The sequence below is a fragment of the Callorhinus ursinus genome, unplaced genomic scaffold (assembly GCF_003265705.2).
Source record: "Callorhinus ursinus isolate GAN/ISIS: 27379988/994484 unplaced genomic scaffold, GSC_fseal_2.0 scaffold134, whole genome shotgun sequence".
NCBI lineage: Eukaryota > Metazoa > Chordata > Mammalia > Carnivora > Otariidae > Callorhinus > Callorhinus ursinus.
The window spans coordinates 424,689-439,283 of NW_027397196.1; the positions used below are offsets into that span (position 1 = coordinate 424,689).

The window sequence follows — 14,595 nt, forward strand, 5'->3', positions numbered from 1 at the left end:
GCTTGACTCCCTGTGAGCCTCAGTTTCCTCTTCTGTCCTGGAGCTCGGACTCAAGCTCACCTATGCAGCATCCAGCCTGGACCCCTGTGGGCCAGGGGAGCTCTGTGACCCCTGTCTTCTCCCCCTTCCTCAGATGCCAGTGTAATGGCCATGCAGATACATGTAACGAGCAGGACGGGACGGGCTGCCCGTGTCAGAACAATACGGAGACGGGCACGTGCCAGGGCAACTCCCCTAGCGACCGTCGGGACTGCTACAGGTACCAGGTACGGCTGGAGAAGTGAGTTCCAGGCCAAGGGCCCCGCACCCCGAGAGGGCCACTCATTCATCCAGCACATATTTACTGAGCACCTACTGTGTGCTGGGCTGCATGGGAGGCACCGGGACGCAGTGGGCACCAAAATGGGCAGGGTGTTCTGTCCTCGGGAAAGTTACATTCCGGTGGAGGATCCCAGCAACAAACGAACGAGTAAGTCAGATGCAGAGTATGTTAGTGATCAGCAGTGAGGAGAAAGGAATGGGAATGGTAGATATGACGATGAGGGAGGGCCTCGGTGAGAAGGTGACGCTTGAGAAACAAACTGATAGTAGTCGGGATACCAGACAAGCAGCCACGGGGTTTGTGGGCGAGTAGAGAGTGATCCAGGCAAGAGGATCAGCCAGTGCAAAGGCCCTGAGGTGGGACGTACCTCATGCAGTCCAGAAACAGCAAGGCTGGCAGGTGAGGCCGGCCTACCCTGTGCTGTGCCTGGGGCTTCAGCAGTCCCATGCGGGAGCCCTGTTTACCGCCTGGGTACAGAGGAAGGATCTCAAGTTCAGCGAGGTTAGCCACATAAGTAGTGAGGAGTAGAGGCAGGTTCGACAAAGCCCTTCATCGCTGCGCCTGAGAGTTCTAGAGGCCTCCACATCAGGGTGGGACAGCAGTGCTGGAGTGTGGGGTCCTGGGGGCCTCCACACTGCTTCGGGGTGAGGGACAGTCACCAGGAAACTGCTGGGGACTGAGGGAGCCTGGGGCAGTGGCTGCTCACCAGTCGGTCCAGAATGTCAGGACTTGGAAGGTGGCCGGGCGCTGAGCTCGGCCCTGACCGCCCTCCCCCCCGCCCCCCCGCAGTGCGCCAAGTGCCGGGAGTCATTCCATGGGAGCCCGCTAGGTGGCCAGCAGTGCTACCGCCTCATCTCCGTGGAGCAGGAGTGCTGCCTTGACCCCACGTCCCAGACCAACTGCTTCCACGAACCCAAGCGCCGGGCTCTGGGCCCTGGCCGCACGGTCCTCTTTGGCGTGCAGCCCAAGTTTACCAATGTGGACATCCGCCTGACGCTGGATGTGACCTTCGGTGCCGTGGACCTCTATGTCTCCACCTCCTACGACACCTTCGTGGTCCGCGTGGCCCCCGACACAGGCGTCCACACCGTGCATATCCAGCCCCCTCCGCCCCCGCCGCCTCCCCCACCCCCTGCTGACGGCGGACCCCGGGGGGCCGGGGACCCAGGGGGACCAGGGGCCGGAAGCGGGCCAGGTGCCCCAGCCGAGCCACGGGTGCGGGAAGTGTGGCCACGCGGCCTGATCACCTACGTGACGGTGACGGAACCGTCGGCAGTGCTCGTGGTTCGTGGCGTGCGGGACCGCCTGGTCATCACCTACCCGCACGAGCACCATGCTCTCAAGTCCAGCCGCTTCTACCTGCTCCTGCTGGGCGTGGGGGACCCGAGTGGGCCTGGCGCCAATGGCTCGGCCGACTCGCAGGGCCTGCTCTTCTTCCGGCAGGACCAGGCCCACATCGACCTGTTTGTCTTCTTCTCCGTCTTCTTCTCCTGCTTCTTTCTCTTCCTCTCGCTCTGTGTGCTCCTCTGGAAGGCTAAACAGGCCCTGGACCAGCGGCAGGAGCAGCGCCGGCACCTGCAAGAGATGACCAAGATGGCCAGCCGCCCTTTTGCCAAGGTCACCGTCTGCTTCCCGCCCGACCCCGCTACGCCGGCCCCTGCCTGGAAGCCGGCCGGGCTCCCGCCGCCCACCTTCCGCCGTTCCGAACCCTTCTTGGCACCCCTGCTGCTGACCGGGGCCGGCGGGCCCTGGGGACCCGTGGGAGGAGGCTGCTGCCCACCAGCCATCCCCGCCACGACCGCTGGCCTGCGAGCCGGGCCTATCACCCTCGAGCCCACCGAAGATGGCATGGCTGGTGTGGCCACGCTGCTGCTCCAGCTGCCTGGGGGACCCCAAGCGCCCAACGGTGCCTGCCTGGGCTCCGCCCTTGTCACGCTGAGACACAGACTGCACGAGTACTGTGGGGGCGGCGGGGGCGCCGGGGGCAGTGGGCACGGGGCTGGCGCAGGCCGGAAGGGACTGTTGAGCCAGGACAATCTCACCAGCATGTCCCTCTGACCCACGGTGGGGTCCTCAGCCACGGCAGCGCAGTGCCCTGGTGACGCCGCCCTGGACTCGGGGCTCCTCCCCCCACCCCGACACCGTGTCCTCAGAGACCTCCGGCTCCCTTTCCCTGGGGCTCCCCAGCCAGGGCACTCGCCCTTCTGCAGCCAACAATTATTTATTGAATACTTACTCTACGCTGTTGAAGGCACTGGGCAGAGCAGAAAGCGAGACAGACCAGTTCCCTGATCTTGTGGGGCTTCAGTTCGGGTGGAGGGAGACAGTCGGTGCGTGCCAGTGTGTGTGCGCACGCACACACACACACACACGTGAGATCGTTTCTGTGAAGGAGAGGTGCCAGGAGGGATCACGGGATGTGGCCATGAGGGACCGCGGGGTAGGGTAAGTTGGGCATTCGGAGAAGCTGGGCCTAAAGATTGAGAGAAGCGGCCGCGGGGAGAACGCTGGGAAGTGGATCGCAGGCGGTGGGAGCTGCAAGGACCAGTCCCAGAGGTGGGGACCAGCGTCCTTTATTGGAGGGATCGGAGCGGTGGCCAGTGTGACCCAGACCGAGTGCGAAGAGGAGGCGAGGTTGGGGACCAGGCAGGGGTGGCATCACCCGGGGCCGTGCAGGCCCCAGATAGGGTTTTGAGTTTTATTCTCAGGGCAGTGGGAATCCGTGGGACAGTTGTATGAGGGCGAATGACAGGATCCGACGTACCTATTCAAGAGATCCCTCAGCTGTGGTGTGGAGAATGGGTCGGAGGGGACAAGAGATGACAGTGGGCTGGACTAGGGTGGTGGCGGGGAAGGGGTGTGTCAGGGACAGGTGCAGGATGTGTGTGGATGTTGGGGCGGGGGAGGGGAATCCAGGATGACCTCGACTTTGTAGCTCAAAACTATGGGTGGACGGCGGGGTGGTCTATTACAGTGGGGCAGCCTGGGGCTTGTGGGGACGATCAGAAGGCCAGTCTGAGATGCCCTGTTCAGTCAGGCCCAGCCAGGGAGACAGACCGCTCTGCGTAGTTCAGTGGAAGGAACCGAGTGCGGGGGATTGGCTGTTCTGGTCTGCCCATCAGAGGTGGGACGGTGAGGTAGCAGCCACCACCTTGGACTTCTGAGCTCCTGTCCCCCTTGAGGACCGCCCCCATCCTAGCCATCTTGAACTTGGGACTTGTTTTTGCAAGACTCCATCCCCCAGCTGCGGGTTTGGACCTTGAGGAGCTGAGCCCCGCCTCTTCTCTGCTGGGGGCCTCAGTCTAGGAGGCTGAAAGAGGGACAGCGCCTGAAGCAGCAAATAAAGAGTGTGGGGAAGGCCGGTGTCTGAGCTCCGTGTGCATGCAGGAGATGGGGTGTCTTGTTTCTCGGAACAGCACCCGAGTGTGGATAAATCCAATTGGTGCGCCTACCTTGGTGGCCCCTTGGAGCCGCGTGGCTGGGCCTGGCTCTACCCTGCCTCTCCTTTGCAGGGGTGGGATGGTGCTGCTTGTTCGTCCCTAGAAAGGACGGACCTAGGGGAGGTGAGGGCTCGGAGGCCTCTGGCCCTTCCTCAGATCCCTGTTGCAGGGAGACCCGTTTGTCTCAGGAGGTAAAACAGACTCCCTTGGTCCCAGGCTTGGGTTTTATTCTGGCCTCAGAAGAGTTGAGGCAGCAGAGAGACCAAGATGCCCCAGCATGATGAGTTTCCTCGAATCTGAGAAGGCTCTCACGGCCTGAACGGGGAGCATCTCGGGAGCCTGCCAGGCCCACAGGGCAAGCAAGAGCATGACGCGGGCGGTGGAAATGTGCCCTCAGTCGGCCTTGTGCAGCGTGGGAGTCCGGCTGAGAGGTAAGCAACATGCCTTCCAGTTCAGCCAGCCCGGGGGCAAGGCTGGTGGCTTCATCTGGTGGTTAGCCAAAGACACTGCAGTGAGGTGCACTTAGGGGGTGGTTGCGTCTGCAATGTGGTCCACGAAAATCATAGTATTTCCAGATTTATGGGCAATGCAAAGGATTTTCAGGGATGACTCTGCCCACACAAGAGTTCTGCCTTGATGAGCTGTTGGTAGGACCTAACCTCCACGACGTGACTGTGAACTTGTATTTGCTGAGTACCCACGTTAGACAGTTCTCCTGGCCACGTTCCAGCCCAACAACCGTATGAGGGGGGTAACTAATCCCGGTGTGCAGATGAGAAGACCGAAGTTCATAGACATCATTCAGCTGTTCAGGGACAGCTGCCCCGTGACTCAAATCCACATGCCTGACCACCAGGCCCTCTTGCCCCCTGAGGAGGGAGGCCCCGGGAATAAGGAGGGGACAAGGCCACAGAGAGAGCAAAAGGGACATCGTGCAGGTTCTTCCTTAGCCCACCTAGCTGAGCGCTGTCCCAGCACAGAGCGGACACTAGGGGCAGGTGTTTGAAATACCCCGTTTCTGCCAGGGGTAAGGCATAATTTCGCACCCAGGAAGCTCGCCAGAAGCAGGCATGCTGCCTCGGGGAGTCCCAGGCCAGTGGAGCGGTCATCCTGCACCACCAGGAAGGAGCTAAGGTGGTCCTTCGAGATTCGTCTGCGTTCTGATCAGACTTTTGGTAAGGTCTCTTTCCCGCCACCAGCCTGTGACTGTGCCTTCTGGGGCAGAGCATTTGCACTGTGACTGGACCCTGTCCCTGGGACACAGAACCACCCTCTCCAGCTGCTGTGCATACCGTGCGGATGCCCCTGTACGAATGCCCTATAGCACGTGTACCCTGTCCCTTCACGTTAGCCCCTCAGCGGGCACCTCGCCCTGAGGTGTATATTCATCCACATACATGAATGCAAGAGGCTCCCCAGGAGCATGAGAGAAAGCCTGAGCATGGAAGCCTGAAGGTCTGGATTCAGGGGTCTGTGTATGGCCATCAGTGCCCTAAGGACTTCGGGAAAAGGGGTGGGGGGGGATTTCACCAAGGGCCTACAGCATTCCAGGTAGTGCTGGGTGCTTGGTGTGTCTTTTACTCTTCCCAACATCAATGCTGAGAGGTACAGGTTTGTGCCCCCATTTTGCAGATTTGGAAACTAAGCCCCTTGCCTAAGGACCCAGGGCAGATTAACAGCCCAGATTCTGATGCAAGCCTGTCTGTCCTTTGCCCCCTCCCCCAATTACCTCTAAAATAATGTCCCTTTTCTGCGTCCATGGCTCCCACCTGTGATCACTCCTCTCCGCCTGCAATGGGCTCCACACTGTTCTAGGTGCTGGGGACACAGCTGTGAATGAGGTCCCTGCCCTCATGGAGCTGACAAGCCAGCGGGGAGCCAGATAATAAATAATCAAACGATGTGGTATTTTGATATATGGCCAGAAAAACAAGGTGTTGAAGGAGGGGAAGGGGGGTCAGTACTCGCTATGGAAGATAAGGTAGAAGGGAAGGCCTCTCTCTTCAGATGGCGTGTGAGCAGAAGTGAAGGAATGAGCCGTAGGGACATGTGAGGGAAGAGAATTCCAAGTTGGGGGAACGGCTAGTGCAAAGGCCCTGCGGTGGGAGCATGGCTAGCATTGGAGAAACAACCAGGAGACTCGTAGGAGGGAATAAGGAGGAGAGAAGGGCACAGAGGAAGCAGGAAGCAGATGGTGCAGGTCCTTGGGCCACAGTGAGGGCTCTGGCTTGAACTCTATGCAGGAAGAGCCATGAGAAGGTTCTGAGGGCAGGAGGGATGCGACCTAACTCAGGTGTTCACAGGGCTTCTCTGTGGGAGGAAACTAAAGAGGTGGAGTTAGGGCGCAGAGCCCAGTGAGGAGCCACTGCATTAGTCTAGGCTGAAGAGGAGGGTGGCTGGAACAAGGTGGGGGCAGTGGAGTAGGGAGAAGTGAGGTTCTGGATATATTCTGAAAGTAGAACCAATGGAACTTGTTGACAGGTTGGGACATAGGGTAATAAAGTGACTGAGCAGCTGGAAAGATGGGGTTTGCTATTTCCTGAGAGGGGGAGCCTGGGAGAAGCAGGTTGCGGGTGGGGAATCCAGAGTTAGGTTTTATTTATTTATTTATTTGAGAGAGAGAGAGAGAGAGTACTTGCGGGGTGGGGGAAGGAGAGAGAATCTCAAGCAGGTTTCATGCCCAGCAGGGAGCCCAACGTGGGCTCTCTGAGATCCTGAGATCATGACCTGAGCCAAAATCAAGAGTTGGACGCTTAACCAACTGAGCCACAGAGGCACCCCTGGATGCCTTTAAAACCCAGGTTTTAAATTTGAGATGCCCGTTAGATACTCCAAGTAAAGATGTCACTTGATGGTTGGATACACAGATGGAGAGAGAGAGCGAGAATAACAGCAAATAATACAAATAACAGAATAGTGTAGTGTTATTATACATAATAATATTAACAAGTTTATTAAGCTTACTCTTTGGTCTTTCCATCTGTTCTGTCTCTTGCTCACACAGTAGCCATATGACATATTAGGGATTATCCTCGGAGGAGGAAACAGGCCGAGAGAGGCTTATTAATTGACTAAGATAACACGCCTAGTAAGTGGCAAGAGTTGAGATCAGATCCTTGGTCCGCCCAATTCTGAGACCAGATTTTCTTAATCTGCTAGTCGCTTTTGCAATAAAGAGAACTGGGTGATCCTTAAGGATTAGTTTCAGCTCCAGGGAGCCTTGAACCTGGCAGTTCTCTGCTTTGGAGATAAAGGACCCCCTCCCCCCAAACCTGTTAGGAATGTGTGTAGGCCAAGAGTCCATAGGTATTGACTTAATAGGGGTGGGGGAGGGGCTCTCCTAAATTTTTTTCTGGAGCTTTTTCTGGTTTTGCTTATTTTCAGGATCCTGGCAGAACTTTGGTTGGGCAGTTTAAGGGGTTAGTGGTTTCACTCTGTTAATGAGGGACCCGCTGGTTTAGCGAGGTAAGAGACTTGCCAATGTCATACACAGCAGGCTGGGGTCAAGGCTCTGACCCTGGCATCCTTCCACACCTAGACATCTTCCCTGTGTCCCCACACCCCTCACCAAACCTCCTTCTCCACCCAGATTCCTTCCCTGGGACAAAAAGAATGCAGGCGGAGTTGGTTTTCAGGTTTTTATTGTGGGCATATTTCTGGTAGCGGGATAGCGCGGAGGGGCAGGCCCTCCCACGAGGCGGCAGAGGGGGCAGAGGGGGCCGAGGGGGCCGAGGGGGCCGGGTGTGACAGGTGGAAAAGGAGGAGACGCGGGGAGCTGCTTTACTCCCGGATCTTCAATTCCCGCGCCATCTGACAGAGGGCGCAGGGCAAACAAAAGGTGAGGGCCGCCCAGTCGTGCCCGACGGAGCCCTAGAAGGTGGGGGAGAGAGAGTCAGGAGCCCCGCCATGGGTGCCCCTAGGAGGTCCATCCCCACCCGGGCCCCGCGACCCGCCCGCACCTGGATGTGATAGCGCTCCCGCATGCCGGTGCGCAGGGAGTGCAGGCCTCCGGGCAGGTAGGGCGCGCAACAGCACTCCCCGAAGTCGTCGGAGATGCGGCAGGCGAGGCACAGGGGGGCGAAAGTGCCGCACAGACCTGGGGGCGGGCGCGGGGCAGTCAGAGCGGGGCCCACCGGGCGCCCCGGGCCGGCTCCGCCTCGGGGAGAGGCGAGGCCGATGCTCTGCGGCGCCCAGTCGAGGGTCCCGGAGGGAATGAAGGGTCCCAGCGGCGGGTGGTTTAGGAAGCTGGGAGATAGGGTTTTGGAGGGGGAGCTGGGGCCACAACGGGGAAAGTTGAAGGTGCAAGGGACGGGGAGGTTGAGGGTCGCAGGGGAAGTTGGAAGAGGTGAGGTCAGGATCCTGGGGAGTGTTGGAGGTGGGAGGAAGGGGTGAGGGTTAGAGTGTGGGAATTCGGGGTCTAAGGAAGGGAGGGGGCGTGGGGTTCGTGGGGCCTGGCCCCGCCCCCCGGAGGGAGCCGCCGGCACTCACAGACGGGCATGTCGTTGCAGCAGTCCGTGAGTCCCGTGTGCCAGTCGCTGAGCTGGGTCTGGTAGCAGCTGCTAGCGCACTGGGGCTGACTGGTCACTGGGTAGGACATGGCTGCAAAGGTGGTGGGCCAGGGTCAGCGGGCAGCCCGACAGCCCCTCCCGGACACCACATCCCTGCCGCCCCTTCCTTTGCCGGGCAGTCTGGGCGGGGCCACCAGGCCGCCCACGGAGGGGACACACCACTGCGCCCCCCCTTCCTGTCCGCCACGTTTGGGCACTGACACCCCAGTCTGTCCCCATCGCCACTGCCTCCTGCACATCTGGTTGGGCTGTGGGTGGGGAACTCCTGCAAGTCTGGGCTAGGGTGGGTGCCACATCCGGGCGGGGCGAGATGTGCGCCACCTCCTCCTCGTCTGGGCCTGGGGAGCTGGGTTCCCGCATTTCCAGGGGCCTCTGGGGTGCAATCAGGCGCCATCTGTCTTCGAAGCCAGGGTGCCCAGGGGAGGGAAGCGGCCAGGTTCCAGGGACTGGAAGGGTTCCAGTGATCCCACCTTTGCCTTTCACGTTGTCGTGCATCTCAAACTGCATCTTGCTGGCCCTGAGGAGGTGGCGGTGTTGGGGACGGCAGAAGTGGCCGCGGTGACAGTGGTTGAGTCTGTCCAAAGGATGCTGGATACTGGGGGAGGGGCGGGCAAGGAGCAGGGGCACTGGGGGCTGGGTTCTCAGGGGGAAGGGCACTGGGGAGAAAGAGGCCAAGTCAGCCTGCCAGCTGGGAGAAACATGGAGTAGGGATGTATGGGGTGGGGGCGAGAAACTCGCCCGTCTCTGTACGGCTGCCGGACAGACCCCACAGGACCTTCCTCATACCAGAGGTAGAGCTGGAGACAGAGACCAGGGGACAGAGACAGGCGGAGTCAGAGACAAGTGGAGAAAGAGATCAGAGCCAGGTGCCCATAGCGATGCCACCAGTAACACTCACACCTGCCCAGCGCTTTGACTTCTCTGCAAGCCCATTTCGCAGATGGAACACTGAGGCTCAGAGAGGTGAAGAGAAATGCCCCACATCCGACGGCCCAGGCCAAGGGGGTTAGTAGAGGCCGTGCTGGGCCCCAGGACTTCCAGATTCAACCCAGCGCCACTGAGGTTGAGAAGGTGGACACGGAGGGCATTGAGAAAGACAGAAGTGTCCACCGAGACAGTCAGAGATATGCAAGGGACAGAGATGTCAGTGGAATGGGGGTGGGGGGGGGAGGACACAGTGAAGAGGCTGTGGGCAGATGCTCCTACCTGCAGGAGACAGCAATGGCGAAGATGCAGACAGGTGTGGGTGAGCCGGGCACTGTGTTCTGTCTCTGGCCAGGAGCTGCTTATATTGGGGCGGGCCACACAGCCCTGGGCGGGGCTCTGACGGAGGTGCCCAGGGAGCCCAGCCGGTCTGGCTGACCCTCTTCCCCCCACAGGAACTTCCCCTCCCTGGCTCTCCATCCCCCATCCCCCCTTTTCCTCTCCAGCTCTTGTGGGACCAAGGAAATCAGGGAGGGGGCCAGGGATGCGGAGCTGGGAGGGGAGACAGAAAGGGGAGCAGGCAGAGAGAGACAGGGGGTGAGGGGAGAGAAGGCAGAGGGGAGGCGCAAGGGGCGCAGTTGGGCTACAGTGCAGAGACCCAAAGAGAGGGACGACAGAGAGACGGGGGAGGGAACGGGGGACACAGAGACAGAAGGGGAGAGGCCCAGACGGGAGAGAGAAGGGGATTCAGAGAGGTGGACAGAGACGAAGACATAGAGAGATGGAGAGATGCCGAGACAGAGAGGGACAAAGATCTGGGGGAGAAACAGCAGAGAGAGGAGCCAGATTCAGAGAAGAGACACAGAGGTGGAAAGTGGAGAGGCAGGGAGGTGGAGGAAGGAATGGGGGGTGCAGGAGAGTGCAGTGGGGGCTCCCCTGTGAGGGCCTCTCCTGTCCCCCTGAGTGAGGCTCCCACTTCCCTGGAAGAGGGGGCACTGTCCTCCCATCTGGGGCCACCAGGCACATGGAGGGCAGTGTGTTTTGGGGTGACTCATGCTGGCAACCAAAGTAACTCAACTCACTCGACCTTCAAACTGGGAAGGGAGGAGGCTGGGAACCAAGAAGTGTGGTTCTGGTAGGAGATGGATGTGGCCCAGGACTGGGGGTGGGGGGCAACAGAGCAGATTGGGGGCATGGGGGCCGGACTCCTGGATCTGAGGGAGGAGGGGCTGGGGCTTCATCTGAGCCCTTAACAGAGGAGGGAGAGGGGCTCAGATTCTGGCTGGGGGTGTAGACTCTTGGGTTAGGCTAGGCTGCACCCCTGAGTGTGCAGGGGTCCTGGGATTTTTGACTGCTGGGCTCCTGAGGGGTGAAAGAGCGAGGGGCCTGGAGGCCTGAGTCACCAAAGCCTGCCCCCAACAGGCCTGGCAGGGTTGGAAGTGACTCAGTGAGGGAAGCAGCATTAGAGTCGGGTGGGGTTTCCAGCCCGGGTGTCACCCCAAAAATGTAGGAGGCGCTGGAAAATTGGGGTGTTACCTGCAGAGAAGGTGGTGGTGTCACCCCACTGGGAATGGGTATGGGGTGATGGCAGGTGGATCACCCTGTCCGCCTGGGATCCCAGCTTTTCCCTCACCTCCCAATCCAACCCACACCAGGACCCAAGCCTTGGTCTCCCAGCACCACCCAGATGGCTCGCTGTCCTTGTCCCCAGACTGATGGGTGGCACTCAGCGTTTTGCTGGCGCCTGTCCATTACTTGGTCCAGGAGCCTGAATGTCTAGGAACATCTTCTCTCCACTTCTGGTCTAGTGTCCCTGTGCCCCCATCTCTGCATCTTTGCCTCGCCAGCTCTGTATCTCTTTCCTGATCTGTTTCCAAGCTGCTCTGGTTCTCTGTCCCCCCATCTCTGAGTCTCTGTTCCCTCAAGCTGTGTGTCTCCTGCCCTCGTCCCAGGGTCTCTGCCTCCCATCCCCGCATCTCCATCTCCAGGCCTCCCCATGGAGGCAGCCCCAGGGCCCCATCCCCCAGCTGGCCTGACCGTGATCTGCAGGTGACTCAGGGTCAGTCATCTGTGAGGACCCCAGGGCTTCCAGGATGACAACCCGAGTTGTCCTCAGGTTTCCTCTCCCCATTCTGACACCGCCTGGGGGTGCAATTAGACAGCAACTCATGTAGATGAGGAAAGCGGGTGGGGAAGCTGTGAGGTGGCCTGCTTCCGGGGGAGGGGGAGGGCCGGAGCAGGAAGAGCAGGGGCCTGGGGGCTGACCAGTGGCCATGGCTGTCCCCGGGCACCTGGCATCCATCCCCTCAACAGGGTTGCCAGATAAAATATAGGATGCCCAGTTAAATGTAAATTTCAGGCAAACAACTACAACAACAACAACAACACTGTTTTTGGCCTAAGTATGTTCCATGCCATCTTGGGGATATACTTATACTAAAAGAGGTATCTGTTGTTCATCTGAAATTCACCTTTAACTGGGTGTCCTGTATTTTTATCTGCCAACTCTGGAACCCTGCCTTTAAAGACAGAGGAGAGGAATCCAAGTCCCTGGCCCCTCTTTTTCCAGAACCCAGGATCCCAGGCCTCCCGCTCTTCTTCCTCAGGACCTGAGAGTCCAGGTCCGGATCCCCGTCCTCCTCTCTCCTAGAATCCATGACTGGGCGGGGGCACTCAGCTCCTATTCCCTCAGAACCCAGGAGTTCAGGCTCCCAGCCCCTTTCTCTCCAGAATCCAAGCGTCCAAGTCAGGTCTGGGTCCAGTTGCCCAATGAGGGTTTCATAAGGCGGGTGGTGCCACCCATGGCCCTCGTGGAACCGGTCAGGCAGAGCGGACAAGTGAGGTTGCCCCCTCTTCCCATCCTGAGCCTGCTGCTTCCTCGAGGGCTAGCCCAGTGGGGCTGGGAGCAGAACAGGAGCTCAGTGGCGTTCTGGGTGGGACACCGAGTCTGGGTTTGGGTGTGGTGTGTCTCTGCGTGTGGTGTGTGCGTCTCTCTCTGGGTGCTGTGTGTCCCTGTGGGGGTTGTCCCCACGTCTCTGTGTGTTCTGGGGTGTGACATGTGAGGGGGTCTTTTCTATTTGTGTGTCTATATTGCCTTTCTGAGAGTCTACCCACTGTGCATCTCCCCGCTCCTCCCCCACTGTGCATCTCGTTCAGGTGTGGTCGGTTGTCATGGTTCTAGAACTCTGACTGGATTAAGGGAGGAGTGATTTACTGAATAGTAGCCTCTTGTGATGGGTTCCAGAGCCAGAAAACCTGGGTTCAAATTCTCATGGCCTCTTCCTGGCCCTGAAAACTTCGGCCAATCACTAAGCTTGCCTGGACCTTGGTGTGTCCGTCTTCAAACTGAGTGGTGGCAAATAGAGTGGTTGTGAGGATTCGACGAGTTAGTTCATGGGAAGGGCTTAGAACTGTGCCTGGCACTCAGAAACGTTTTGTGTTTCTGCGGGTGATGACAGCAAGGTGCTGTTCTAGTTGCTGGAGATACAGTTGAGAACGAAACCAAGTCTTCTCGTGGTCCTGGCTGGGTTTGAATGAGTGGCCTGCCTGTGGCTGGGCGTATAATTGCATACCTGGGGTGTCTGATTTGCATGTGGAATAGGATATTTCTGTGTGTGTTGTCAGTAAGGGCGATTGTGTGATTGTGTGCTGATGTTTATGTTTGTGTTTGTGGGTGACTGCGCGTGGTGCATGTGATTCTCTGATTGTGTGGGTGCAAATGAAGATCCCACTAAGCAGGTATCGAGGGCATGTGTTTGGTGTGATCTTGCATTTCTGACTCCGAGATGCCAGGGGTGTGTCTGTATTTGGGGTCTTGAGAACCCCTCTCTCAGCTCCTCCTTTTCATGTCCCACAGGTGACCCTGGGAGGGTGACTTCTCCCAAAATGATCCTCAGTTTCTTCCCCTCCTCCCTCTTCCTTTTCTTCCTTTTTATAAGACTTATTTATTTATTTGAGCAGGGAAGGGGCCGAGGGAGAGGGAGAGAATCTCAAGTAGACTCCCAGCTGAGCACAGAGCCTGACACAGGGCTTGATCCCAGGACCCCAAGATCATGACCCAAGCCGAAATCAAGAGGTGGAGGTTCAACCGACTGAGCCACCCAGGTTCCCCAAAGCCTCGGTTTCTTCTTATTGGGGATAGGGGGCCCTGTGTCCTCGGATGAGACACCTGTGTGAAAGGGAAGGTGGGAGGAGATGGGCGAGGCGAGGGAGAAACACGATGCGGACACAGAGAGATGGTCAGGATCGGGACAGAGGAATAGCTGCCCAGAGAGGTTTGTCCATCCATTCGGTACGCATTCGCTGAGCTCCTGCGATGTGCCGGGACCTCTGGTGGGCATTGTTTCAAGGTGTGGGGGAAAGCAGAGAGGCCCAGAGGGATGCCCCAGGGTGGCCCACTCATCTCCACGGTGGGACTTAGTGACAGTTCTGAGTGATGGAGGTGCAGTGGTGGAGAGGGACAGAGAAGACCCTGCCCCTCCCCAGTCCTTCCTGAGGCCCAGTCTGTCCAGATGAAAGAACAGAGGCCATGGGGGAAAGGCCCCTCCCAGGCTGGGGGCACCCCCATGAATCATTTTCTTATCATCTCCTAATAGGATAATGACATGCCTGCCCCCTCCTAATCACTATTTTTGACCCCAACCGGGTCCAACGCCCAGAGTGAGAAGGGTTGGACAAGTCTGGTATTTGGAAATCAGCAGAGGAGATACTTGAAAGCCCCAGTCCTAGGTCCTTCCGACCCCAGGACCCAGGAGTCCTAGGCCCCAGCGCCCTACCCCACCCCACGAGTCCCCGCTTGCAGCCCCTCTCTTTTGTTTGCTGTCTACCTTTTCTAACCTCCCTGGGCCTGTCTTTATCTCTTTGCCTGTTTATCTCCATCTGTGTTTCGTGTCTCTCCTGTCTCTTCACATCTGCCTCTTGATTCTTCCTCACTGGGCATCAATTTTCTCACTTGTAAAACGGGGATTATAATAATCTGATCTCTTAGAACTGTAATGAGGAAGACATGCGATAATTATGTGAGATGCTTCGCATAGAACCGGGGCCACAGTCCACGCCATACAAGAGAGAGCTCTCTTATAATTAGTGTTTTTACTATTTTAATCTCTCTTGGTATCAATGTTTTTCTCTTTGTCTCCATGTGAGTTTCAAGTCTCCTCCCGCTCTGGGTTCCCCTGGCAGACAGCACCCTGGCTTCCCTTTCCGGGGAGGTGGAAAGGGCACACCGAGGCCAGAGCTTCCCCTAAGCCTCCTCCTCTTCATTTCTATTCTAAGCCCCACCTCGCGGGACCCAGAACTCTTGCCTGGGGACAAGGCCTGGCTCCAATCCCATAAATAGCCA

General features: G+C 58.3%; 2 protein-coding genes across 4 annotated transcripts in view; one reads left to right on the forward strand and one right to left on the reverse strand.

Annotated features, from left to right (window-relative positions):
- MEGF8 (multiple EGF like domains 8) overlaps positions 1-3,685 on the forward strand; it is a 37,819-nt gene extending 34,134 nt beyond the window's left edge. For both annotated transcript variants that reach the window (XM_025849693.2, XM_073890278.1), the window contains 2 exons: positions 134-266; positions 1,112-3,685. In XM_025849693.2, coding sequence (XP_025705478.1) covers positions 134-266; positions 1,112-2,380 — 1,402 coding nt within the window. In that variant the 3' untranslated portion in view covers positions 2,381-3,685. The remainder of the gene's footprint in view (positions 1-133; positions 267-1,111) is intronic.
- Positions 3,686-7,386: 3,701 nt separating this feature from the next.
- On the reverse strand, positions 7,387-9,575 carry CNFN (cornifelin). 2 transcript variants are annotated; one of them, XM_073890250.1, is made up of 3 exons: positions 8,251-8,533; positions 7,722-7,858; positions 7,387-7,632 (listed from the first exon to the last, which is right to left on the reverse strand). In XM_073890250.1, the coding sequence occupies exons 1-3, from the start codon at positions 8,357-8,359 to the stop codon at positions 7,543-7,545; spliced, it is 336 nt and encodes a 111-aa protein (XP_073746351.1). In that variant the 5' UTR covers positions 8,360-8,533; the 3' UTR covers positions 7,387-7,542. The 2 variants fall into 2 exon arrangements, with proteins under 2 accessions (XP_073746351.1, XP_073746350.1); XM_073890249.1 differs by adding an exon at positions 9,537-9,575 and having other exon boundaries at positions 7,541-7,858; positions 8,251-8,361.
- Between the last annotated feature and the right edge of the window lie 5,020 nt (positions 9,576-14,595).